Consider the following 27382-nt stretch of genomic DNA (forward strand, 5'->3'; position numbering starts at 1 on the left):
AAAAAAAAGATCAATTTGAAAAATTGTTCCTAGGAGTTGGGCTTCTTATTTGCAAGGATAATGGGGAAGGAAAAAGTGAAAAGCAAATTCAATCAGAATAGAGTTGGAAGGGACCTTGGAGATCTTCTAGTCCAACCCTCTGCTCGAGCAGGAGATGACCTTTACAGAAGCACACAGTTGTTTTTTACGAATTATGAAATTACAAAAAGGAACAATAATCCCACTTGACTCCAAGAAATAAAATACATCTAATAGATGTGGCGGAGGCCCATATCAAAATATGGATAACGCATGGGGATTATGGGAGAAATGCATAGGAAAAAGTCCCCGTTACGTCAATTAGTGATCTCCAAAAACTCCCACCCCGTATCGGATTACTTATTTCTCCTGGTAAACCCCTTCTACAGCCACAGTATGCAAAGTTATATAGCAGTGATGGCGAACCTTTTAGAGACCGAGTGCCCAAAAACTGGTGCTGCTCCCGCTCCACCCCCTGCCCTGCCCCCACCCTGCCTGCCCGCAGGGACACTCACTGTCTCTAGGGCCCGCCGCAGATTGCCCAGCAGAGCCATGGTGGCCCGCCCTCTGCCCGTGCCCTGCAGCATCAACTGTGCGCGATGGGGCGTGAGGGCAGAATGTTGTCTGCCATGTCCTTGGCTGCACTGCTCCGTATGGGCCACGCTCGGGGGCGACTCTCTTCCAGGGGGGCTGCTGGTGAGGAGGGGGTTGTGGGGGGAGGCAGGGCTGGAGCAATGGCATGTGTACCCACAGAGAGGGCTCCGAGTGCCGCCTCTGGCACCCGTGCCATAGGTTCGCCACCACTGTTATATAGTTTGGAAGCTAGAGAATTTGGTTAGCCCATACTCCACACCATTCTGGGCGGTTGTGCAGGAGATATCTGGATAATATTTTAAGAGATCATTTGAAGGGAAAGAAATTCTCCAAGTTCAGAAAGCTGAGTAATTTGTGTCCCACCGCTACAATTTTGTGACACTAGACAGCACTGTAGTTCCTCCTTTTGCAACCGGGGAGATTAATTTCTCACCTTCTAATCTAAGGCTTTGTACAAGTTTTCGATCTGAAGCGCTTCCCCACATTTTCTTAGACCACCCGTCCCAGGATTTTTGATCCTTGTCATTTCCAGGATTCTCCTTGGCCAGTTCTTCTTCTTCTTCTTCTTCTTCTTCTTCTTCTTCTTCTTCTTCTTCTTCTTCTTCACAATCCAAGTCATCCATTTCCTCTTCCTCTTCCTCTTCACCATCTATCTCAGCCAGGTCAGGCACCTCAGAATCGTTGGGGAACGAGGCTTTATTCTGAAAGAAAGAAACTAAGCATCTCTTAAGAGTACGGAACAGCAGGAGATGCTAAATTAGGGTGTTCCTCCTTCAATAATCCACGCTAGAGAGAAAAAAAACTATCACCTCAGATGTAATAATGGCAGTCTTATCGCCCCAGTATTTTTGGCTGACTCAAATTGGTCTCTTAGAGGACATTTTATATTAAAAGAAAGGTAAGATTTTGGAAACCCCTTGTGCTACCTTTGTTTTAACTGATATTTTGAAAGGCTCAGTTAGAAAAGATTGACAGATTGAAGGAAATGTCAATTTGACTAGAACAGGGGTCTTCAAACTTGGCCCTTTTATGACTTGTGGACTTCAACTCCCAGAATTCCTCAGCCAGGTATGCTGGCTGAGGAATTCTGGGAGTTGAAGTCCACAAGTCATAAAAGGGCCCAAGTTTGAAGACCCCTGGACTAGAACAACAATTCTATGCTATTGGGAGAAAAAATGGACGTTCGAAGAAGTAGAGCAGAAGGAAAGAAGAAAGCTCAAAGACCAACTATGGAGATTCTTAATCATCCAGGTCAGAGTTGTCCCAAAGGTGCTTTTTCAAGAGCAACTAGACGTTCTTTGTTTTTCCTTGAAGACGTTTTGCTTCTCCTCCAAGAAGCTCCTTCAGCTCTGACAGCTGCCTCTTGAAAATGCACCTTTGGCAGAAAACTCAAAGAAGATCATATCTGAGAATCTGCATCTGTGAGAGCAAAATATATATATCCCTTCCCTCCTACTATTAAATAAATCAAACTAGCCCAGGATTTAAAATGCTGTAGATCAGGGGTGTCAAACTCAATTTCATTCAGGGCCGCATCAGCATTGCAGTTGCCCTCAGGGGGTCGGGCAGGTGTGGCCAGGGTGGGTGCGGCCTACTGGGTGAGTGCGGCCTACTGGGTGGGCGTGGCCAGCTCTACATCATTCACGTCAAGGGTGCCTGTGGGGGCCTGGGCAGGAGTGGGACAGATCTGAGGGTCTCTGGCAGAAGGGGGGTGGGACCGGGGCAGAGCCCATCAAGCCGGATAGGTGAAGTAGGCGAGGGCCATTTGCTGGCCACTTCCAGGCGATGGTCCATTTCTTCATTCCTCACAAAGGGTGACACCTCCCCAGCATGCACCCAGGGGGCAGGGCCGACGCGGCAGGGGATGGTTCCTCGCTGTTTCCGGACGGCCTTGTGGAGCTAAGACTGCATGCATTTCAGCATAGATGGCCACCACAAAATTGTACACTGGCTCCTGGCCGGCCTGGGCCAGGGCCAAGGCAGCGAGGGCTGTTTCCTCACTATTTCCAGGGTGGCTTCGCAGGCCACATGAAACCACTTCGTGGGCCGCATCTGGCCCCCGGGCCTTGTGTTTGACATGTCTGCTATAGATGCATATATGTAGGCGTGCTCACATTGTCAAAGTGAGATGTGCAGATAGAAAAAAGGATGGTGTGTTTGTGTAGCATACCGCTCTAAGGGAACCAGCTTTGCGCTTGCGCTTCTTGTAAAGTTCCTTGCGATCAGACACCAGCCCTATGCTAAGCATCTTCTCAATAATGTGGGCTTTGGATCGTTTCGCTGTGATGTGCTTCATTACATTGGATAGGATATCTACAGAGGGAGAAAAGAAGCGAAGGCAGTGTGAGCAAACAGAAGGAGTATACCAGCATATTTAGTTCCCCATGCTAGCTCCAAGAGAGACTACCTGTAATTATTTCAGAGAAGCCAATTCAAAACTTGGTGATGGGGAGACAGAGGTTGACAAATAGAGATGAGTAACTCTTAGCTTTAGGAGGCTCACTGGAAAATAATCCCTCCACAGTAGAGAATTCAACCACCCAAAAAAGGTGTGTGGGTAGCCTTAAAAAAGTTTCCGGTCCCAGCTCCTTCATCTCCACCCGGCTTATCTCATTCCTCCAGACACAAGAGCTCGACTGTGTTGGCTGTAGATGAAATTGCTGCCAGCCAGCCAGGCACTCTCACCGTCGGAGTCGCGGAACTCCTCAAAGAGCCGGCAAAGCTCCAGCTCCTGATCCTCTGTCCATAGCACAATGCGGGTCCCTTTCCTGCTGAAAGAAATAAACCAGGCTTGTCACTACAGTACAGGTTAAAACAGCCTGCCTTTGCAACAAAAAATACCCAAGAGTTGATTTCGTCTGTCAAAGTGTAGAGTCTTGGTTTTTTTTTTCAAAGGTGTCTCTAGAACACATATTCTAATTGAGAAAGGCAATATTTTGGCTGCTAAGGGCCCATGTTAAGTTTGTTGCGCAACGGAAGCCACAGTGGGCAGAATGATAATAACAGCCAAATGAATGGGGCTAGGATTTCTAGGGAGGAGGCAAAATGGGGAGGGGTATTATGGTCTGTTTTGTTTTCTAAGTCAGAGGTCCCCAACCTTTGGGGCACCAGGGACCGGTTATGTGGTGAGAGGTTTTTCCGCGGACTGGAGGGGGTGTGATTTTTGTGTGCTACCTGCATCCCGTGGATGGGGCTTTGCTTGTTTGTGCAGACCGGTTGCTGGCATGCCATGGCCCGGTACTGGCCCATGGCCCGGGGGTTGGGGACCCCTGTTCTAAGTGGGTCAAAATTACGGGTAGTTCTCATTTAACTAATTTCCAAAGTAACAATGGCACTGAACAAATGGTACTTATGATCAGTCCTTGAAGTTCCAGTTGTCCCAGCATCCCACAGTCACATAATCACAATTTGGGAGTTTGGCTACTGCCTCACAACAGCTGCAGTGTCCTGTAGTCACATGATCATCATTTGGGAGGTTCCCTGGCAGTTTCCCTCAAGTAAAGTCAATACGGAAGCTGGCGGGAAAGGTTGCAAGTTGCTCTGCCGAGTTACTTGCTTGCTCTATCTTGCTTGGCAGCAGCCACCCCTGACCCAGCTGCACTGTAGCTGCCTGCGAGTCACTTGGGATTCACTTAACTACCCACGATCCTCATTTAACAACGGCAAGAGGGAGTGCTGGGATTGCCGTCACCAAGTGATGCAGTCCCCTGGTGTCGCTCTTTATGACCGCCTTGCTTAACAGTGGAAAATTCTGGTCCTAATTACCATCGTTGACCAAGAACGATCTGTATCCTACAACTCTTATATCCTTGTTTTATTTATAAAATACATCTTATAGCCATCCATCTCAAGGACGTGACTCTGGGTGGCTCACAATAAAATAAATAAAAATGTATACAAATACAAAATAAGAAATACAACAGCACACAGCAGTTGAAGCATCATAAAAACCCGTCAGCAAAACCAGGAAATGAGCTCCATCGGTCCCCAGGACACCAGGCCTAAGTACGTGTCAGGAAATCACACCAATTTGCTGTCTTTAAAGCATTCAAATAACTTGCAAGCCAGGATGCTTATCCCTCTTCCATGTACTTACTCAGGAGTTAAGCCCCCGAATGAAACTTTGTTTGGAGTATGTGTTAAGCTTGCAGCTCCAGTGCTAAGTGCGTTAGTGAAATATGGAAATATGGAAATCAATAAAGTTCCACAGGACTGTTCTTAGATATATTTCCCACATCTCCCTTGGCATGTTTGGAGAGGCCAGGGGCTGAGGACAATGCTGTCCCAGGCCCCTCAGGCACTGGGGAGGTGGTCGACCAGATGAAGAGCTGCCTGCCCTCACAGACACAGGGGAGGATCATCTGCTGACAGGCAGTGGTGCTGATAGGCAGCTGATCTCCTCTGAGGAGGAACAGCTGCCTCCTCCACTTGATCCAAAGGCAAGGAGAGCAGAGCAGAGGCAAGGCCAACGAAGGGCTGCAAGGCTACTCGGGAGGAGGTCGCCCCACCCCTCCTCACAAGGAACACCAGGAGGGGATTGACTTAAGGAGAAGCCATGGGGAGTTAACCTTTGCCAGGAACAATGGTTTGCTTTGGCTTACACTCCCCTGACTTGGACTCGTGTCTGTTGCTGTTTGCCTTGCCTCGCTTGGAAGATTGCTCTTTGCCCTTTGTCTTGGACCTTGCTCTTGTTTTGTGGGCTGCTTTTAGCCTTTGCTTTGTTGTGCCCTTGGAACCGCTTCTTGCCTTGGACCTTTTCTTTGCCCTGAGCACTGCCACTGTCTTGGACCTGGACTCTGCCTTGTGGTCTGGACTTGGAACCCTGGGCCTTGCCCTGTGATCATGCTCCTACTCTGGGGACCTTAGTTGTACTATAGGGGCTGTTGTTTGGGGGACTGAGGGTGGCTGCCCTCAAGGTAGCATGGAGGTGGAGCTGTACCGGTTGTTGGAGGGCCGTTTGCTGGGTCATTTTTTGAGATAAACAAACAATTTTCTAGAGCAGTGGTTCTCAACCTGTGGGTCGGGACCCCATTTGGGGTCGATCGACCATTTCATGGGGGTCGCCAAGCAAGGCTGTCTGCCATTTTTTTTGTCCGCCATTTTTTCCCCCTTTTCCGGCGGGTGCCTTACCTCCCTTGGGCTGGGCCAGCTGGTGGTCGGCCTGCTCAGTCTCTGCCGCTTGCCAGCTACGCCTCAGCCGGCGCAGGGGGCGGAACCACGCATGCGCGGCGCTCCCGGGCAGGGAAAGTCCTCGACTTACGACCGGTTGGGTAGTCCTCGACGTACGACCGGTTTAGTCCTCGACTTACGACCGGTTTAGTCCTCGACTTACGACCCGTTGGGGTCGCGGCATTAAAAAGGTTGAGAACCACTGTTCTAGAGGCTTGCCTTGCCTGGACCACCTGGGTCATTACCCATCCATATGCATCCAAACTGATTCATGCCCATCATTTGTTTTAAAAGAAATCTGTTTATGAAGATCCCGAATTCACGAGAAGTGTTAACGTGACCTACCGCTCCTGAGGAAAGTCTCGTATGCTGCTCACCAACCCCAAGTGCACAAGTTTCCTGGCCACCTGCTTTCGTCCCCGGGGATGAGAGCCGAGATGTGACAGGATGTTGTCAAGCACATCTTCACCTGGGGTTGAAAAACAAGACGTGAGAGGAACGGAAGGCCTGGTGCTTGGACTATGGCTGAGGTGGTGGAGAGAAGCGAAAGAACTGGGTTGGGCACTGAAAAAAGTGACTTATGGCCAGTTTTCACACGTAACAACTGTTGCGGCATCCCCACAGTCACACGATCAAAATTCGAGCACTTGGCAACTGGCATGTGTTTACGTGGTCCCCGTTTGTTACCTTCCCGGCTGGCTTCTGACAAGCAAACTGATTGGGGGAAGTCGGATTCGCTTAATGAACACGATTCACTTAATAACAGCACTGATTCGCTTAACGGTAATGGCGAAAAGGCCATACAATGGGCAAAACTCACTTAAGAACTGCCTTGCTTAGAAATGGAAATTTGGGGCTCCATTGTGATAGTAAATCGAGGACTACCTGTACACAGCATGTGCCTAGTTATGGCTCCAATAGCCATTTGTAGCCTTTATAAGGATAATCTTTCCTTGGTTAATTCACTTTCAGTCACTACAATCATTCTTGCTGACCAGCAGCCTTTAAGTTTTCTGCAATACAGCACCAGTTTCAAAACTCGACCTCCCGTTTTTACACACACACACACACACACACACAGAGAGAGAGAGAGAGAGAGACACACACACATACACACACACTTCCTTTCCCTTATTTTCTTTAGGAGAACAAAATGTGAATGATACCTTCATGCCTAAAGGTGCATTAACAGAGCGTACTCTGACAATGCAGCCTGACACGTCAGGATAAAAGTATCATGCTAATGCTGCCTTCTATTCAACTATGAAAAAAAACATTTATTAATTTAGATTATTTATACAGCTTCCCATCTCATAAAGTGACTCTGGGAGGCTTGCAAGATTAAAAACAAACCCACCAGAGAATCTAAACCCATAGCACCAGAACTCACCTGCACCTTTAGAACAGTTGCTGCCCGGCTTTAGAGCAGGCTGGAATTTGAGAACCTATCAGCTGAAGAACGGTACCTTGGGACATTAACCCAGTGATTGCTTATGAAAAACTTTGGAAATCTCTTCTCTCAGAAACTTCTCTTTCATTTCAAAACTAGGACTCCAAAAAAGAGGAGTCAGGAAGACACTGGAGACTGCTCTGCAGTGGGCCACCAAATAGAGTCTTCCTCATGGGGTCCCAAATTTTTCTTATAAAAGTTTCAGCTCACCCCAAGCACTCAATTACATTTTCACCAGCCACAGAACGGAAGGCCCTTAAACGAGTTTTGATCTTGCACTACTTTATTAGCTGGCTTTTCTTCAGACGTCTCCTCCCTGCAACTAGGTGCCTACCTTCCATTTCTTTATACTTGTGGTAGAGCTCCTGAAGTTCTTCCTCCTCCTCTTCAGTCCAATGGGAGGCCTTGTGCAAATTAGAACTGCGAAGGAAAGAAATATCCTAGTGAGAAAATTTCCCCCATGAAATATTATCTAAAATTTGAACATTTCTGAAGAAAGAAAAGCATGCATTGGGTTTCTGATTGATGTAGAACTGATGGCATCCAGCAAAAATAACTTAGTGATTGTTTGATATGGCTTCCTACATGTTGATATAAAGCAGACATGTCAAACACAAGGCCCGGGGGCCGGATGCGGCCCGCAAAGAGGTTTCATGTGGCCCACAAAGCCATCCTGGAAACAGTGAGAGAACGGCCCCCGCTGCCTTGGCCCTGTACAATTTTGTGATGGCCATCTATGCTGAAATGCATTCAGTCTTAGCTCCACAAGGCCGCCCAGAAACAGCGAGGAACCAGCCCCTGCCGCGTTAGCCCCACCCCCTGGGTGCATGCTTGAGAGGTGTCACCCTTTGTGAGGAATGAAGAAATGGACCATGCCTTGGCGCTTGCCCCGGTCCCCCCCCTTCTTCCAGAGACCCTCAGATCTGTCCCACTCCTGCCCAGGCCCCACAGGCATCGTTGAGGCGAACAATGTAGAGCTGGCCATGCCCACCCAGCAGGCCACACCCACTCCATCCACGCCCACCCAGTAGGCCACACCCACCCAGTAAGCCACACTCACCCGGCCCCCCAAGGGCAACCGCCATGCTGATGCGGCCCTCAATGAAATTGAGTTTGACACCCCTGATATAACGTTAACCTGTCGTTGGCCAGGTAGGGTTTATAGGTGAAAACCAGCACCCTGATTTGCACCCATAAACCTATCACATGCACACACACACGTCCTTATATCCTGGAAGCCTGTTTGATCAAAGAAATTAGGGGTCTGTCTTTTTTCCCCACCACAATTTTAGCATCCTGGATATGAAGTAGCAACTTCTGGTTTTCCTTTCTATTTTTCTAGCTCAAATCAATGGCTGAAACAAAAGCAGCTTTTGATAGGACTTTGGTTAGCCCCCCCCTTAAAATGCACAGCTTTCTTAAACCATGGTTCCCCTATTTCGAGAACCATGTCTAAATGGCTGAAGGTACTTCCTTCTGTTATTCAATTCTTAACCTACAGACAATGCTAAGGGGGCAGCAATCCAGCATCCAGTGCAACATTTCTCAAAATGTCCTCCACCCCTAGAAATTAGGTATTAACCAAAACCCCAAAGGCTCACCTTCCATCTTCCCGTGACACCGTGTAGCCTTCGGTCATTTCTCGAACCACAGCTGTGTTTTTCCAGAACAACAGTTCCATGTAGGCTTTTTTATTGGTCGATGCCAATGCGAAAAATTTGCCCACAACGTATTTGGCAAAGGTCACCAGCTCCTAAAATTTACAGGTGTTTTGTTTTGATCGTTGTAAATCCAAAAGCTCAAGAGAATAAATGGTCCTCACTTAACGTTTACTCATTCAGGGACTATTCAAAGTTTCAGTGAAGCTGAATAACGGGGACTTACAATAAGACCTCATAGTTGCAATCATTGCTGCATCCCCCCAGTTACATGATCATGGTTCATGTGCTTGGCTACTGGATCGTAATTAACGATATCACAGCATCCTGTGGTCATGTGATTGCCATATGCAATCTTCACTGCCACCTTCAGATAAGCAAAGTTAATGGAGTTGTAAATGCTGATCACATGATTACAAGATGTTGTGACCACATGGGATTCACCTACCAATGGCAAGTGTCATGCAGAAAGTCAGAGAATCACATGACATTGTGCCTTATGACCCTGTCGCTTAGCAACAGAGTCCCCAGTCCCAATTATTGTTAATAAGCGAGGGCTAACTACATTTCTACAGTCAATATTTGGAAGCATTTCATTAAAGAAAATTCTTATTTTCTAAAGGATGTGGGCAGTTCAAAAATGTGAATGAATGAATAAACGAACGAACTAACGAAATGTTCCCTTGCCTTCCCAGTGAAGCAGATTGCTGACCTGTATTCTGTATATTTTTTAGTTTTACTGAGGGATATTGTACTAGATGGGAGAAAGTAGGATGCACGTCCAAATTAAGAATACAGAAAAGGGTTTTTGAAATTTGGAATATACATTTATTTATATGTGTGTGAGGATTCTGAATTAAAAATGTCAATTATCTTTGCAGACATCTTTTCCACAGGTGTTGTGGTCTGATTTCCATATTCAAATAAGGCTTTGAAAAAGAGCTGTGTGAATACTGATTAGGAATTCTGAAATCTGAAATCCCAACATATCCTATCTTTCTCCACCGGAAGAAGCTTATTAGGACTGCAGGATTCTGTGTTCTGCCATTCTGCATTTATTTAAACCATAGATGGTATATCCTGCAGCTTCAGAGCTGCAAGTAAGTCCAGGATAGCATGATTCATGTATTTTAAGCTGCAATTGAAGTCCTGAAATATCTTTTATAGATTTTTTTAAAAAGCACCCACTTTGATCTAGGCAATTTGCATCACAGGTAGTCCTTGACTTAGAACTATTCATTTAGAGATTGTTCAAAGTTGCAATGGCACTGAAAAAAGTGACTTACGACCGCTTGGCAACTGGTATGTATTTACAATGATTGCAGTATCCCAGGGTCACGTGATCACCTTTTGCGACCCTCTGATAAGCAAAATCAGTGGGGAAGCCAGATTTATACCTGCGTTACTAAATTAACAACTGCATCACTTAACAACTGTGGCAAGAAAGGTCATAAAATGGGGCAAAACTCACTTAACAACTGTCTTGTTCAGCAATGGAAATTGTTTTATGTGTGTGTGTGTTTATTTAATTGGCTTATATGGCTGTTTATCTTGTAAATGTGACTCTGGGCAGCTAACAATGCATTAAAACAATAAACACATATGCAAAATGAAAAAAAAAACCCAAATACGTCATTAAACATGAATTCAACAGAACAGATAAATAGAAACTACTCAACGGGCCATTTAACTTCCCAACCCTCCAAGCACTGTAACTATCCAGGTCTTCAGTGCTTTATGAATCACCAGCAAAAAAGACCAGCTCTATGGAAGACCAGCAGGGGCCAATCCGATCTTGGAGGTTGTGGATTTTTTTTTAAGAGGGCAAAGAAAACACATGCGATACAGGCAGTCCTCAACTTACAATAGTTTGTTTACAAAAACTTACCATTCAAATCTAATCTCTAATCAAACTCATAACCAACCCACATCCTGTTCCACCTCACCTTATAAGCTCCAGCGGCAGGGTCACTGAGAAGATGGTTGAAAAGGCAGAAGACCGACAGCTGAAAGAGTAAGGCCTCCATCTTGACGTCACAGGCGATGCGGTGCAACATCTTGACCACGCAGTGATTAGTGTGGGGGCTGTTCTGCTGGTAATTTCTGAACAGCAGGACGTAGGCCTTGACTACATGAGCACTAGCAAACCTGCACCACAGGATACAGACATGAAGTCATGTTCTGGGAAACAGCAGGGGAAGATTGTTTGTGCACGCAGGCTGGAACTCAGAACGTCAAGGGAATAACAACATTCAGTAGCTTCAAATGCATCAATTACTGTTTCTAGTAGTTGTCGACTAACGTCGCTTAGCAGCCATTCAAAGTTATGACAGACCAGGAAAAGGGGGACTTAAGATCTGATTTTGAAGTTCCAACGATTGGGCTCCCTCCATGGTCACATGACTGAACTTCGAGTGCTCAGCAACACGGCCGCAGGTATGGTCATTTGCACCGTCCCACGGTCCCTTGACCAAGCTTTACAATGGTTTTGCCAAAACTGGATACTTATTTCCAGGTTTTGGCAAAAACTGCACCCAGAGAAATCCTGCTTCGCTTAAAGATCAGTGTTCTGTGGCATTCCCTTAACGGCCACCGCAAAAAAGGCCACAACGTACGTGTCATGGTTCCGACTAATGAAACACTTCAAAGAACTTCCAGGCATTGGTTTTCCTAAAAGTCTTTTATTATGTTACAAAATGTCGGCAGGGCATAACGATCTAAAATCCCCACCCTTCGAGCAGTATTTTGCTAGCATTTCCACTCCCTATTTTGTTGTCATGATTTACGTTCTCCAATTAGTGTGAAGGGCAAAGGTTCCCTTCCTTTCTCTTTCCCGGGCTTTTCCCTCCTCCCTCCTTCTCCTCTGCATTAACTCTAAAAATACCAGACGGTTCTGCATATTTTGTCAAAGCAAGAATATACAATATTAGCAGCGTTGACAGTACGACTGTAACGGGCAGACTCCACTACGGTCGTTTGTCAAGGACTACTTGTATGATGGGCAAGGTAAGAATGCACAGAAAATTTTTGTCATCTGAAATACTCCTTGCACAGAAAAGATAAAAGAGACTGAGAAAGAACTTACCGCTTCACATAGTCCAGGAAGCTGAACTCTTTTTCAGACACCTGCACAGATGCCAACTCTTCCTCAGCAACTTCCTCATCCTCGGCAGCCTCCTCAGGCTCATCTGGGTCAGTCGCTGCTTGCCCTGAATACACACAGGAGGTTTAAAGGAAACTGTCATTAATCCAGCTCAGAAACACAGAGGACTTGCCTGAGAAAATGTGTGTCTGTGCATACATGCATGATACACTGTTGTTATAGCAATATGAGAAATGCCGCCTTAGGGATCTGTAGTGTTGTGTTGCTGTTTAAAAAACAGCCCAGCCAGAAAAAGACCAAGGTAACCTAAATTGTTGAAGAATCCATGAAGAGCAAGTATAAGACAAAGTCTTAGCAATAGCACTAGCAATAACACTTAGACTTGTAGACCGCTTTGCAGTGCTTTACAGCCCTCTCTAAGCAGTTTACAGAGGTCAGCTTATGGCCCCCCAACAATCTGGATCCTCCTTTTACCATCCTCGGAAGGATAGAAGGCTGAGCCAACCTTGAGCCGGTCAGGATGGAACTGCTGGCAGTTGGCAGAGTCAGTCTGCAATACTGCATTCTAACCACTGCACCACAAGGGCTCTTTCAAAGTCTGAGGGAAGTGGCATACTCATGAGGAAGTATACTCACGAGGGAGGTTGGCGAAGAAGATTTGCTTCAGCAGCTCCATTTCTTCAACTGGATCAACAGCGGATGAGCCAAACACGTCTCCTTCAGGCCACACCTCCCTTATGGAGCAGAACAAACAAAACTTAGCTAAGTGCAGGAGATGGATAAACTTCTCTTCTCCTCAACATCAAGCACTGCAGACACTACAAGCAGGGTTAAACACAGAGCTACCAGTATCTATCTACTACTTAGCAACTATTATTGTAAAAGTTCAGACAATGTAACTGATCTGCAGGGGATTTATAAATCTCACATTGATACTATTGAGAAATGCAGTATGTTACGAAGAAGTGGCTTCTGATCGTCTTAATAGCAATTATCAGTATATTTATATTTTATCCTGTTTCTAAAGCTGTATCTTAATTTATTTCTTTCCATAATCTACCCTTTCAAATCATCAAATCCGTAAATCATAAATTCATTTTTCTTTTTTTCAGCAGAAAAGTCCATAAAGGTTTTCCACTCACTGATAAATTTAGTAGTTGTTCTTTCTTTAAGCAAACAAGTTGATGTTGCCACTTCCGCTAGTTCTGTCATCTTTACCAACCATTCCTCAATTATAGTACTTCACAGTCTTTCCATTTTTGCACATAAAGTAGTCTCACAAAAGTGATCATATATAAAAATAATATTCTACGGCTCTTTGCTAATTGTCTGTCCATTAATCCCTATAAGAAAAGTTCTGCTTTCAGTTGAATATTAGTGTTTAAATTTTTTTGTGTCTCGGTATGCATTTGGACCCAAATTTTTCTGGCTTTTACAAATACACCAGGCATGATAAAATGATCCTTTACATTGTTCATATTTCCAACATGGATAGAAGTGCCTTTATACATTCTTAGATAATTTTTCTGGAGTCATATATCAATGGCACACCAGTTTATACAATTTCTCCTTTTAAATTATAACAGTGTGAATTTCATTCCTTTCAACTACATGCTATCCCACTGTTCCATCAATATGTTATATTCAAAGTTTTTTCCCCATTTTAACCTACACTCTTTAACTTGTTCATTTATTTATTATTTTTATAAATGCCTCAAGGCAGGGAACATAACTAATACTCCATCCTCCTCCTATTTTTCCCTCAATAACAACTCTATTAGTGGGGTTGGGACAAGAGAAACTGACCCAGTCATCCAGATGGCTTTCATAACTTAGGCAGGACAAACTCACAGTCTCTTGGTTTTCACTACTACACCAAACTGGCTCTTCTGTTTCAAATTTCAACAAAGGTTTACACATTTTTAGCAATTATATGTACATTATTTGTACATAATTCAGCTTCAAATTCTGTCTCCTGCCACTAACTGTCCTAATGTCTATCTTATATCTTTCTTTTAACTGTGCATATAAAAAAACACTGAAAAGTTAAATCCCTCTGCAGTCAATTGCTCTCTTGATTCCACCTTATTATAATAGTCTTGTTCGTTAAATAAGACTGTTAACGGGATTCTTGTTTTTTGAAAAAATAAATAAATAAAAAGTCTTAGAGGATGATGTTTTGACGAATCATGAAGCTGGAAGGGTTCCTTTGAGACCATTGAGGGTCTCCTTAGTGCAGGAATTCAGAAGATTTGCTTATGTGTGGATGAGCAGACTCTCCTACCCAATCGTTCTCCTGGTCCCATTTCCAGTTGCTGGAGAGCAACAACCTGGCTGAATCAGGATAAGATATTGCTCTGAAGTGTTGCATACAGACCTACAGATTTTTATCTGCAAGCTAAAAACACACCCACAGATGCATCTTTGAAGTTGCTCTCTTACCTTGCCGAGCGCAAGAGTGAGAGCGCTTCTGGTGCCTGGCCGGTTAATAAGCTGTCCTGGATCCGTATCATGGCCTCAGCTCGCTGTTCCTCTAATGGAACTTCTGATGTGGCGTCAAAAGGAATGACATCCTCTGGAGAAGACTCAAAACCCTGGCAAGAAAAGAGATATTGGATGGAAGCCTGTGACAGCAAGATCCTTTTTTTTTCCTTTCCCAAAAGAAAGAAATTTCAGCAAGAAATGTTACAGATCCAAACAAAAGATTTTGAATTTTGCTACAGCCAACCCAAGCAAGCTTTACACAGGTGTAAATTAGTCAAGGGTAAGCTGGAAAGGCATGGAATCCACAGGAATGACTTGAAAAGGATGGAAGAGGCAATACCAAGAACCATTATTCCTCCTTCTAGCCTGCATTCTGCCCACTTTCATGAAGTTTTGAGAAACAGCACTGCCCTGTAATTATTAGGAGGAACCATTTAAAAAGATCAGTTTGTTGCCTCAAAATAGGCTTGGAGGATAAAAAGAAGGGAGGAAAAACCTGGCGTTGAAAGCAGACTAGCGAGAGGCTGCTAGAATGAATTATGTAAACAAAAAGGATAATACCACCACCCACCATCCCACCACTTTAGCGAAAGGAGAGAACGAAGAAAAAAAGAGCTATTGATCTGGTGTTCATATTCCTTCTGCAAAGGTTGATCTGGAAACAAGGTATCACAACCTGCAGAATCAGCAAAAAAATTATATAAAGATATCCAGGAGAGCTCTTCTTTCGTTTGCAAGGACCGTGTGCAATTGAAGATGTTTTGTTTTTTTCAAAGACGTCACAATGGGTCTTTTTCTATACCTCACTTACAAAGAGTTCATACAAGGGTTTGTATGACTTTTGGGCAAAGGCCATAGCTTAGCAACAGAGTATTTGTGCTTTGTATACAGCCCTGGTACCTCCAGGCAGAAGAAAAGACTCTTCTCTGAAAACCTAGCCTTTGCCAATCGCCTCAAGGAAGTACCCAGCTGGCACTTTCTGCAACACGAATACTATCTTGTTTTACAAGAGAAGATGCCAGAGAGAAGGACCTCTGCTCATTGTGAGCAAGATGGAACCCAGAAGTCCTGACTTCTGCACTCTGAAGAGCCAACTTCCTGCTATCCAGTTGGCAAGAAGCCCTCTTCGTGCCAACTAGATTCATCTTACCTTTATGCACTTATCAATTTGCTCCACCAGCTTTGGCCACACCTCCTCTAACTCTTCAGGAGTTTGGGGTTGCGCACCGGGCCCAGCAGAATGAGCCTTGGATTTCTTTTTCCTCCTGCATTTCTTGCCCTGCAGCAAAACAAAAACAATGTTTGAATCGTGCTTTGAGAAAAGAGAATAAGCATTACAGTATTTGCCACGTTGATTGGGGTCACTGAAAACCTTACTTCAGCAGCATCTAGAGGACCCAAGATCCTCCAGCTTTAATCTAGTTAGATTCAAGCCCAGCTTTCTACGTGACGTTGGCTAAGCTGCTCTCTCCTAGACCAGGGGTAGGCAACCTTGGCTCTTTTATGACTTGTGGACTTCAACTCCCAGAATTCCTGAGCCAGGGAGTTGAAGTCCACGAATCATAAAAGAGCCAAGGTTGCCTACCCCTGTCCTAGACCAACCTGCCCCAGTTACATCCCTTAGGAAAGAAAGGCCCTCCGCTCCATTTGGGTGAAGTGATAGTTCTTTTACTATCTTTTACTACTAGTTGCTGGCTGTAGTAAAGTCAGGCCAGAACGAAGATTCCTGCACAAAAGGTTAAAAAAAAAAATCCCCTTCATCCCAGCCCTCCCCCCTTGACCAGTTAATCTTCATCCAATAAGGAGCTGCATGGGTGTTTTGAGAATCGCTGAAATGTTTGGGGCAATCCACATCCCATTCTCAGGGTGCATGGCCTTGAGGACTGGCACAAAATTGGACCCATGCTTTCGTGGTCTTCATCAAGCTGTCATCCACCCCCTCCTTATTTCCCATCACATCCCCATACATGTTTATTGCCCATTTGTCCCACCTCGTCCCTCCCCATCTTTGATGGCAGCAAGGCGCCAAGCCAAAGATGGCAGAACTGACACCAACCACTTATGGGGAGCATAACAACGAAGAAAGGAAGCAGTCAGCATCTTGAAGAAAAAAAATCGGGTAACAGTGAAAAGAACAAACATGTGCATTGACCAAAAGATTCCTAAAGAAATACCGTAACTGGATATTCGAAGGAAAGGAACTCAATTCCCATACCCCAAGAATACCTGGACCACTAGGTTTTTCCTCCCTTTGCTAAATTTCTCCAGCATCTTCAAGAAGAGATGAGTTGTCTCCACCAGATCTCTCAGGAATGACCTGGGTTGCTTTTTCTCATCAAACTTACGGAAAAGAGCGAGGAACAACTCCCGATATTCCATCAAGTAGAAAATGTTATCTAGAGGAAGGAAGGGCTTGTCATTAGTTTCATCCAAGCAAAACCAACATTCCCTAAATAATGGAGAGGGGAAGTAGTAATAAAGTGGGTAAGTTTCCCCCCCCCCCAAGTGTAGTTTAATTTTGGGAGCTGAAAGGCCACTGTTGCTTTTCTCTTCGTGCTCTATTTGCTCAGCAAATATACTTTATTTAGCCTTTCTGGTTAAATCTGATAAGAAAAACATGGAGGTACAATATTTAGTGACAGAGAACAGAGTATCCGTTCAGAAGACTACAACTTCAATTTATAGTTATGTTCAGGGATGGCTGGAAAGCCATTTAAAATACTTATCATGTTAACAATTCTAGACTAGCCAGACCAAAGGCCTGTCTGTGATCCTATCCCTCCAAGCAAATGTAGTTCTAAGCCTTTCCCTTGGAATTGGTACAGATTACAATGGGTTTCTCCTTCCAGCAGGAAACCTAGAATGTTATCCCAGGAAATAACTTGGCATATAATGAAAAAACTTTACTTTTAAGGATGTGGCTGCTGTTGCGCACAGCTTCTTCCTGGGAATGGTCCATTTCATGCATAGTCGTCAGCAATTCTTGGTAAGCCTTGAGAGCCAGATGCATCCTGAGAGACGAGGAAAAGAAGTTGAGAAGCAGGAATTCCTCTGACTTTGCATAGGAAGGTGAGATAATTGTTGGAATATTCATGAGCAGAAAGAGTCATGTGGTAACTCAGTCAGCCAATGTGAAGAAAGTGCTACTGAGTCTGTGCAAAAGGGTTATGGAGTTAGAAGCTGGGTTTTAGTTTCAGGTCTCTGGTCTGTCTCTGCTGTAAGAAGTCTTCATTTATGCTATGTTGCTATGAAGAAGAATATATGGTATTGTAAATAATTTTATATGAATATAAAGAGTTTATTTGAATCAGCTAAATGCAGTCAACTGTGAGAGCTTCTGATTTATTTTTACCAACAGAGAAATTAAAATTCTCTAACAATAATAAATGACATTATTTAAGTCTGCACAGGCAAAAAAAAAATAAATCAAAAATTCCACAGAATGCTCCATGGTGAGAATGTCCTCTCACCTTTTAGACCAAGAGGTGATGTCCTTCTTATCTACCAGGCTCATTTCATAGTAGTTGGTCAGACTCTGTTCAATGAAATGGAAGGTCCGAACGCCAACCGTCTCAGAAACCAGCTGAGGCTGGAAAGAAGAGGCCCGGTTGAAGGCCATGAAAAAAGCCATAGCCCATAAGTAGTAAGTCTCATCGTGCTGTTGGGCTTTTTCCCTGATCAAGTGATCCTGGGGGAAAGAAAGAAAGAAAGAGAATGTCCAAGGCCATCTATGATCTCGTAGCCTCTGCTCTTTTGGCTCCCTATCAGATGCATTCAGTTTCAGAACACAAGCAGATCTGATAGGCCAAGATAATTTAGAAACCCTAAAATGCAAACAGTGGAGATTAAACACGCATAAAATAACATTTAAGCACTTAGAGCAGTGTCAGGACAACAGTCAGGAGCCCTGGTGGTGCAGTGATTAGAATGCAGTATTTCAGGATGACTCTGCCCACAGCCAGGAATTCGATCCTGACTGGCTCAAGGTTGACTCAGCCTTCCATCCTTCCAAGGTTGGTAAAATGAGGACCCAGATTGTTGGGGGTAATAGGCTGACATTGCAAAACGCCCAGAGTGTGTTGTAAAGCACTGTGCAGAGGTGTTCCAATATCTCAGGGGCTGCCACAAAGAAGAGGGAGTCAAGCTATTCTCCAAAGTGCCTGAGGGCAGGACAAGAAGCAACGGGTGGAAACTAACCAAGGAGAGAAGCAACCTAGAACTAAGGAGAAACTTCCTGACAGTTAGAACAATTAACCAGTGGAATAACCTGCCTCCAGAAGTGGTAAATGCTCCAACACTGAAAGTCTTTAAGAAGAGACCGGACAGCCATTTGTCTGAAATGGTATAGGGTTTCCTGCCTGAGCAGGGGGTTGGACTAGATGACCTCCAAGTTTCCTTCCAACTTTTTATTATTATTATTATTATTATTATTATTATTATTATTAAAGTCTAAGTGCCATTGCTATAAATGAATTTGAGAATGCTGTAAAGCACTGTGCAGAGGTATATAAATCTAAGTGCCATTGCTATAAATGAATTTGAGCCAATTTAAATCACATATTCCTTCAATAGTGGTTTTAAAGGAATGGCAGAATTGGGGGGAAAAAAATATTTGATGCCCTTCTAAGAAAGAGAATTTCTCATAGGAGGGAAATTTACAACTGGGCCATGTCATCAAGAAATTCCACTTTTTTTACTCCCCAAACCTATCTCCAAAGATGGCAGAACATATAACACAGCCTTAGATGTTGAACACAATGTAAATGGAAGGGATCCATCAAAATATGCTGGTCTTTAACTTTAAAGGGAATAAGCTGCATTTTAAGAGCATCCAAGAACTTTCCACTGTGGATAAGGAGTAATAATGTTCTTATTCTTCCCTTTGGCACCAGAGGAGGAACAAGAATCATTGAAAAATTTGACTTCTAGTATCTCCAACCTGAGTGCAAACGGGCTCAGTAAAGCCACCCTGATCCCAATGAATCTGACTGCTGCCCAGTCCTATAAACGAGGGTCGTAGATGGCTAAGACACCTCCCTCTTCTCTTTTATGGTACCCAATTGCAATTGGCCAGCTCCACACCGGAAACTCCTTCTTCTCACCTTGACCAGGTACATGAGGCGATTGTAGCAGTTCTCCAAGAACTCCACACAGAACTCCTGGAGGAAGCGCCGCACATTTAGGGCAGAGCGGCGAGGGGGTCCTTCACCATCACTGGCGAGCTGCTGCCTTTTCGGCACCCGGCGTACCTCCTTGCACAGATCGTGGCTGTAGTTCTTCATCTGTCCAGGAATGGGGCAGAATGTGAATAAGACGGAAGGGGGGAGAGGGGGGCGGAATGTGGATTCAACTCCTTCCACCTTAGCTCCAATAATACCAGACGGAAAGTTTACCACAGCTCTATGGTTTCCTGCAGAAGTTTCCATTTCATAATAAAGTGCAGAGATAACATTAGACAAACTTGGCAATTATACTGTTTTTCAAGTGATTGTCTCCAGTGAGCATGCAACATATATAAGTGTCATTAATCAGAAACATTTTTTAATGCACATTACATGGTTTCTGTAAAAATTAGCTTAATCTAGAGCAGGGGTAGGCAACCTTGGCTCTTTTATGACTCGTGGACTTCAACTCCCAGAATTCCTGAGCCAGCATGGCTCAGCTTGGAAACCTCTCTCTTTCCCCTCAGCATGGTTGGCTCAGGAATTCTGGGAGTTGAAGTCCACGAGTCATAAAAGAGCCAAGGTTGCCTACCCCTGATCTAGAGGGTCTAATCCAGTAGCCCCTAACCTTTTGGGTGCCAAGGACTGGTTCTGTATAGGGTGGTTTTTCTGTTGAAAAACCGTGCACGTGTATATGTGTTTCACGTGCTGCCTGGAGCTCGAGCACGTGAGGATGGGGCTTTGCACTCCACGGTCTGCTGCTGGTTCGCATCCCAGGGGCTGAGAACCCCTGGTCTAATCTAAATGTATATGGTCTACTTGGTCTGGAGAATATGGTTGATGATGGTGCAATTACTTCTTTACAATTGTGGATTGATCTACGTTATAATCTGGTAGTTTTATGAGCTAGCACAGGGATAGGCAAGTCCACGAGTCATAAAAGAGCCACGGTTGCCTACCCCTGAGCTAGCGAAAAGAAGTTCTGAAAGTTGACCTCAACCAACTGATATGCTAAGAAAACTGGAAGCCAGCTTATGAAAAAGCAGGGATCTGCGCAGGGGCCTGCGCTGGAAGAAGATGTCCACCAACACCGGCCAGGAATTTCCGAAGACATAAATGATGGCATAGGGGTCTAGGAAACCCAATAGCTATAGTAGTCTTTTATTAAACACTTCAGTGACAGTTACTGTAACAAAGACAGGCAGATTTGAGGACAAATAAAAAGCTACATGATTCATGTGCCCATAACATCCCACGCTTTCCTTTCTCCGTTTCTTATAAGTGCAGAAAGTAGCATCACTCCTTTGAAGAAACACCCTCAACACTATACAGATGTGCAGATGCTGCATCCTGGAAAAAAAAATCCACTCTTCCCAACCTTGCACACAGTAACTTAAAGTGACTTACATTGTGTAGCCCCTTGTGCATCACCACATCTCTTTCCCCAATAGCTTTCAAGCCCTGAATAACATAACAGCCACCAAAACGAGAGTGTCTAAGGGAAAAGAAAACAGGTAAAAGTGTGACTTTCCTAAATAAGACTGAAAATTATTCAACATATTATTTTATGATTTCAGCAGAATCAATTAGAACAGCCATTTGTCTGAAATGGTATAGGGTTTCCTGCCTAAGCAGGGGGTTGGACTAGATGACCTCCAAGGTCCTTTCCAACTTTATTATTGTTATTGTATTTTTATAATAATAATAATAATAATAATAATAATAATAATAATAATAATAATAATAATAATAATAATAATAATAATAATAATAATCAGACTCTTTTACCAAAATACCACCTTTTGAACAAGATTCAACAAGAGGAGGCAGAAACTGACTTTAGAAAAGGCATGATTTTTGGTCAACCTACCCAGAATTGTCTATTTTGATAGCAGCTGTTTTGCTCTTACGCAGGCAATAATTGTACTGTATTCAATTCCCTCTGTCCATTTCTGTCTCTTAAAAATTGTCCAGTGAAGCATTCATGATGAGAACCAACTGAAAGAGTACTGGACTTCATTCTTGCAAGATTCCTTTTCCCCTGCACATCCAACCCCATTTTATCACTGGTACTGAAGGGCTCGTTCATGTATTCTGGCAGCATTAATGAGAAGATAATGATAAATAATGAACTTAATCGGACAGTAATTTCTGGTCTACAGGCTACTGCCCTCAATATAGAGCTGTGGAATATACAAATTTGTACCCAAACTTTCCTTGAGTAGTATGGAAAACTGGAGACAGTTCAGACTCTTTTTTCCTTTCCTCTTCTTCCATTTCTTGATCACCTAAATTTTAAACTTTTAAACCAGTGGTTCTCAACCTGTGGTCTGTGGATCCCTTGGGGGCCCCGATGTCACCACAGATTTAAATCTTGAGTTAAATCTTGGTGATCCGTGGCCATGCTCTGTGGCCACAAAAGGTATTTAAAGAGGTCAGTGGTGAAGAAAAGGTTGAGAGCCATTGTGATAAACAATATCTCTTCAGCAAATGGGAAGATGAATTATTATATAAGACTAGAAACTTGGCTCTTATGGGACATCTATTCTGTTGAATATATTCTTCAGAAGAAGCAGTCCCAAGTTCTACCTTGATTTCGCATGAACAAGTGCACTAATTTATGAATCATAACATCAACCATTTGTGAAGAATGATAACTATCTACCCATTTCAAATCAAAGATAACTCCTAAATAATAAATATTTTTCCAAGTATAATTGATTCTGCTGAAATCTTAACATGTACAAAAATAGGATGTGAACTGGAATGAGTCAGCTTAGAACTCCTTGTTGAATAAAAAATAATTTTGGATATTATTTGGGAAAGTCATCAAAATTAGACTGTAAAAAAAATTGCAAAAAAATTGTAAAAAAAAATGGTTAGTGACAACAGCTGTTCTAGATTAAATTTATGAATTTAGCCAGAGAACTAAAAAGTTACACAGACTAAAGACCCATCTTGTGTAATGGAAAGTATAATTCACACCCCCTTAAACTGCACTGAAACAATTAAAGACTTTCTAAATTGTATAGGGAAAGTTTTCATCAAATCAACACCTATTTTCATCTTTAATGATGATGGACACTTATTTTGGTTTAAGGACTTTTTAGAAAGTGGAAAAATTGTACAATTTCAATAACTAATGGTGGTGCTGCTTTCCATCCAATTTTTCCAGTTTTCTCAAAGTTTGCAATATTTTCTTTAATGTTGTTTCATTTTCAGTGTCATTTTTGTGTTCAAAAAGATGCAGTGTTGTTTGCAGTGGTTTATACGCCATAAAACAAAGGAGCTCAGAATCTGAATCAAATAAAGGGTATTTGATTCTGGCACGTGCCTCTTTCTCCCTGTAAGAGCCGCTCCTTAAAGAGGTTCTTTTTTGGGGGGAAGGGGGGGGGTTGTAGTAAAAAATGATTGCACACCGTTGTTACATCCTTAGCTCAAATACACATTTCTGTGAGCCTGTGCAACTGTTCATTCGAGGATTAACTGCTAACTTCCTTTGCCATTGTGTATTTTATTGTTCTATTGTTTTACTTATGTTCTGTTTACACTCTTTTCATTTTTCTTCCTTTTTATTATTGTAAGCTGCCCCATGGTGAGATACGTGGCAAATACATTTAATAAACAAACAAACAAATAGGTACAAGGAGGGTGCCCTGAATAGATTGAAGCATCGCTGTCTGCTTTGAATCTGAATATTGTACGAGAAACCATGATTGGGACAGTAGTAAATTATCTTTGCAAGAAAGAAATGTTTTTGGGAAGGTTTCCCAACTTAGAGATAGCATTTACAAGGAAGGGGGATGGCTTTCTTGGTTAAAAGATTACAGGCTCAATTCTTGACATTTAAAGGATGACATAACTGGGAACGGAGAGGATCCTTTTTTCCCCCAAATCATCCTTAGTGACAGTGATTGGCTGGGAAAGCCAAGTGGAAGACCTCTAAGTTCACTTCCTCACCTGCTACTCCGCTGGAATATACGAGTCTTCTTCTCAGCCTGTTCCTTCTGCCTCAAGATTTCCAGGCCTGCCACGTCTATGCTCTGCTCCTTGGCTGAACGGGTCTGCCCTGTGGCTGCCAACAGCTCTGCATTCTGTTGGGAACAATTTTCTTCCAGCAAAGAAAGCTATGTTTATTCCTTCCCTTCCCTTAAATCCAGGCACCCCAGCAGAAAGCAAACCAACAGAGATTGCACTGGACAAGGAAGCTTTTGCCTCTCCACAATGCTGAAACTTTAAATGTTAATTAAAAGTTTAATTAACATTAAATTAAATGTTAATTTAAAAATGTGAATGAAAAAAGCTGTTCTTTGTTAATGATCCACAATATTCCGACTCTGACAGAAGCCAGCCAGAACCAGAGGATGAAACTGTAGCATGGGCTAAAGAGCCACATTTTCTAACAAAAAGTACAACTATCGATCTTGGTCAACAGTTCAACTATCTCTCAACCTTCCTTTTTCCTCTTCTACTTTCTGAAGCTATATAGGTAAAAAAGTAAAAGTTTTTCTGCGGGTTTTTACTCTGCTAGTCATAACCAACCTTAGCCATAGTGCTCGACTTTATTTCTTAAGCCAAAGAGCCAGTGTTGTCCGAAAACATTTCCGTAGTCGTGACATCACCATAGCACAGAGTATGCGGCAAAACACAGAAGGCTGTTACCTTCCCACAGGCTTATATGCAGTACCTATCCGTCTACTTGCATCTGCATGCTTTCAGATCGCTAGGTTGGCAGGAGCTGGGACAAGTGACGGTAGCTCACTCCATCTTGCTGTGCTCGAATTGTCGAGTTGTAGACCTTTAACAGTCTAAGGAAGGGAATCCCCAACCCCCAGGCTGTGGCCCACTACCCGGACGTGGCCTATTCAGAACCGGGCTGTGCAGGTGGCGGGCCGGCGTGCGCAGCTCAACTTGTGCGAGCCGCAGGCCGACGCATGTGCACATGCATGCACAGCTCAATTTGCGCAAGTTGAGCTGCGTGGGCCTGTGCCTGTATGCCAGCCCGCCACTCGCGCGGCTCAGTTCTCTCCACCACCCCCTGCCAAGCTGCCAAGGTTGGGGACCGCTGGTCTAAGACTCAATGTCTTAGCCACTGAGCCAACGCATTCCCCTTCTGAAGCTATAAAAAATTCAAAATTCCTGGAAATCTCTTTGGAGTTCCAACCTAGAAACACTGTAACCTTTGCTTCTTTCTGCCACCTGCAGATATTTCCCACGCTACCCCAGCCTTCATCTCTGATCCGAACAGACTTGCTTGCTTACCTGGTCACGGAACATAAGGGAGATTATCTCCAGCACGTGCAGACTCCACTGCTGTTCACTTGTGGAGCTGGCCAAGAATTTGAGCAAATCATCCATCCCGCTGATGTGCATAGCCCAGAGCACCCGGTCATGGATGTTGGCATCATCATCAATGTTCTTATCGGAGAGATCGGATGGGATTAACCATTAGAATACGGGTAGTCCTCAGGTTACAACCACAACCGAGCCCTATATTTATAATGCTAAGTGAAACATTTGTTAAGTGAGTCTTGCCCCATTTTACGACTTTCCTTGCCACAGTTGTTTTAAGTGAATCATCGCACATGTTGTGTTAGTAACACGGTTGTTAAGTGAATCTAGATTTCCCATTGACTTTGCTTGTCAGAAGGTCGCAAAAGGAGATCACGTGACCTCCAGGACACTGCAACCATCATACATATAAATGTCAGCTGCCAAGCTTCAGAATTTCGATCACGTGACCATGGGGATGCTGCAACGGTCATTAAGCGTGAAAAAACGGTCATCAGCCACTTTTTCAGTCCCATTGCAACTTTGAATGATCACTAAATGAACTGTTGTACATGAAGGACTACCTATGTGGAATTTTAAATCACAAGAAGCTATAATATCCATTTTGCTCAACCTCATGTCACACCACACAATAGGCAAAGTGTCCTACTGACACACTCATATTCTTTGGGAATATCCTTGATAAACAGGATGAGGAAGAGCCACAGCCAGGCAACAGTCAGATAAAAGGCCTAGCAGTCCACCCAAGAAATGGGGGAGGAATGGGGGAGGAGAAATCATCTCAGAAAGGACTCCCCTTAATTCTCTGGAAAGTACAGGCAAGGGAGGAGAGCTCTGCTTTCAGACTTGCAAGAATTTATTACTGTTAATCTTACAATAAGTTCTGAACTACACTGAAGGGCTGACAGAACAGACACCTCCCAGGTCATATAAAAGAAGAGCTGGCAAGGCAGACGTAGTAATAAAGAGCACGTTCCCCTCAGAATGTTAAGAAAAAAGGGAAATCACAGTGAGAGCCTTCTGGACAGGAACAATGTATCCCACATTTTTCTTTGATTCTTCCGCTATTATCATTCAGCTGAAGTATATTGGCTCCCTAAATAACAATATTCAAACCATACCGGCAGCAAGGCATTATTTATTAAGCTTAAGACATTCCCACCCCCTAAAATAACCATGGAGAGTCATTCAGCAGTACCGCAGTGAGTTGTTGAGTTAATGCAGATGAAACACTGAATAGGAAACTTCCGATTATCTGATATCGTCAATATCACTGTCAGACCTGCCCCCACTTCTGCCCTTGCTAGTCCCTTATTGTCCAAATTACATTTGAATAAATTGTTTCGGGAACTGTCTCTTCAACAGAGGGCTGGTTGGTGAGCTGTTATATTCCATGCCCAGCATTTTGACTTAAAGAGGGTGTCTCTGGAAGGTATGAGTAGTTAGCCTTCCCCCCCCTCCCGACCAGCTCCCTCCCCCCATGGTTCATGGCAGACTGGCAGCTAGCTAATGTGAAGCTCAAGCGAAGGATGGCAGTCCTGATCATCACCTACAACAGCACCAGCTAGTATAACTCAATGGGGGAGGAATTTGGGAAGCCCAGATTCCTCTTATCTGCAGGTATATGCTTGTATGTTTACTCCATGCATCATGCAAGGCTGGCGTTTACCAGCCCAAATGCCAGCCTTTCACATCCATACCTTCTCTTCATTAGGATCAGCTGGCACATGCAGCACATTGCGCACCAGAAGCAAGATGCGCTCAATTAACAGGTTATCTTCTTCCTGGCGCTGCTCCCAGTCCTAGGGTGAGAAAGAACACACACACGTATTGGAAGCCCATGAAAGAGATGAACTCAAGGAGGAGGCCGTTGTCTTCACTGCTCCCACCCTAGTCTTGTTTGACAAAATCTTATCTCTTTTCACAACCCTTTCTTGTCCTCAAGCCGCCACCGCCACCACCCTTTTGATCTGGGAAGTGATTCCAAGTGAAACTCACCAGCTGCAGCAATTCATATAGCTTCTCGCTCAGCACCCCAAAGACCTTCTCGCTGGCAAATGCCTAAGGATTGGAAAAAGAATGTACCGTATTAGGATCCCGTGGAGACAGAGCAACCCCTCCAAGCAAGCTACAAAGACTTGGTATGGAAACTGCAATCTGCTTCTTCCCTTCATTATCTGTCTTTTGTTTAAGTTTATTTTTTTTTAAAAAAACTTCCATCCCCTTGGTGTTCTTCAAGTTAGCTGCAATCCTAGAACCAACCATTCTTCTTACCTTCAAAGATCTTTAGTTTAAGCACAGCAAAACGTACTGTACAAAGCTTCAAGCGTAACTACAAAGAGCACTGTGGCTCAGAAAAGCAGAGTCTGTTTCCTCATAATCCTGTTATCCCCCAAACAATGGAACAAGGACTAGAGAGCACCTCCCACTCACTTCTTTATAAGCCTGCAGG

At 43.8% G+C, this 27382-nt stretch overlaps 1 protein-coding gene across 1 annotated transcript in view; it reads right to left on the reverse strand.

The window, feature by feature from the left end:
• Positions 1-6122: 6122 nt before the first annotated feature.
• TIMELESS (timeless circadian regulator) overlaps positions 6123-27382 on the reverse strand; it is a 39175-nt gene continuing 17915 nt past the window's right edge. The window contains exons 5-21 of the mRNA XM_029284843.1: positions 26929-26991; positions 26631-26732; positions 24901-25056; positions 23599-23732; positions 21046-21133; positions 19579-19758; positions 17947-18164; positions 17384-17487; positions 16703-16872; positions 15627-15755; positions 14435-14586; positions 12629-12726; positions 11975-12098; positions 10836-11037; positions 8833-8984; positions 7566-7651; positions 6123-6250 (exon numbers count right to left, since the gene is read on the reverse strand). Coding sequence (XP_029140676.1) covers positions 6123-6250; positions 7566-7651; positions 8833-8984; positions 10836-11037; positions 11975-12098; positions 12629-12726; positions 14435-14586; positions 15627-15755; positions 16703-16872; positions 17384-17487; positions 17947-18164; positions 19579-19758; positions 21046-21133; positions 23599-23732; positions 24901-25056; positions 26631-26732; positions 26929-26991 — 2286 coding nt within the window. The remainder of the gene's footprint in view (positions 6251-7565; positions 7652-8832; positions 8985-10835; positions 11038-11974; positions 12099-12628; positions 12727-14434; positions 14587-15626; positions 15756-16702; positions 16873-17383; positions 17488-17946; positions 18165-19578; positions 19759-21045; positions 21134-23598; positions 23733-24900; positions 25057-26630; positions 26733-26928; positions 26992-27382) is intronic.

The sequence above is a fragment of the Protobothrops mucrosquamatus genome, unplaced genomic scaffold (assembly GCF_001527695.2).
Source record: "Protobothrops mucrosquamatus isolate PMUCROS unplaced genomic scaffold, P.Mucros_1.0 scaffold_151, whole genome shotgun sequence".
Lineage (NCBI taxonomy): Eukaryota > Metazoa > Chordata > Lepidosauria > Squamata > Viperidae > Protobothrops > Protobothrops mucrosquamatus.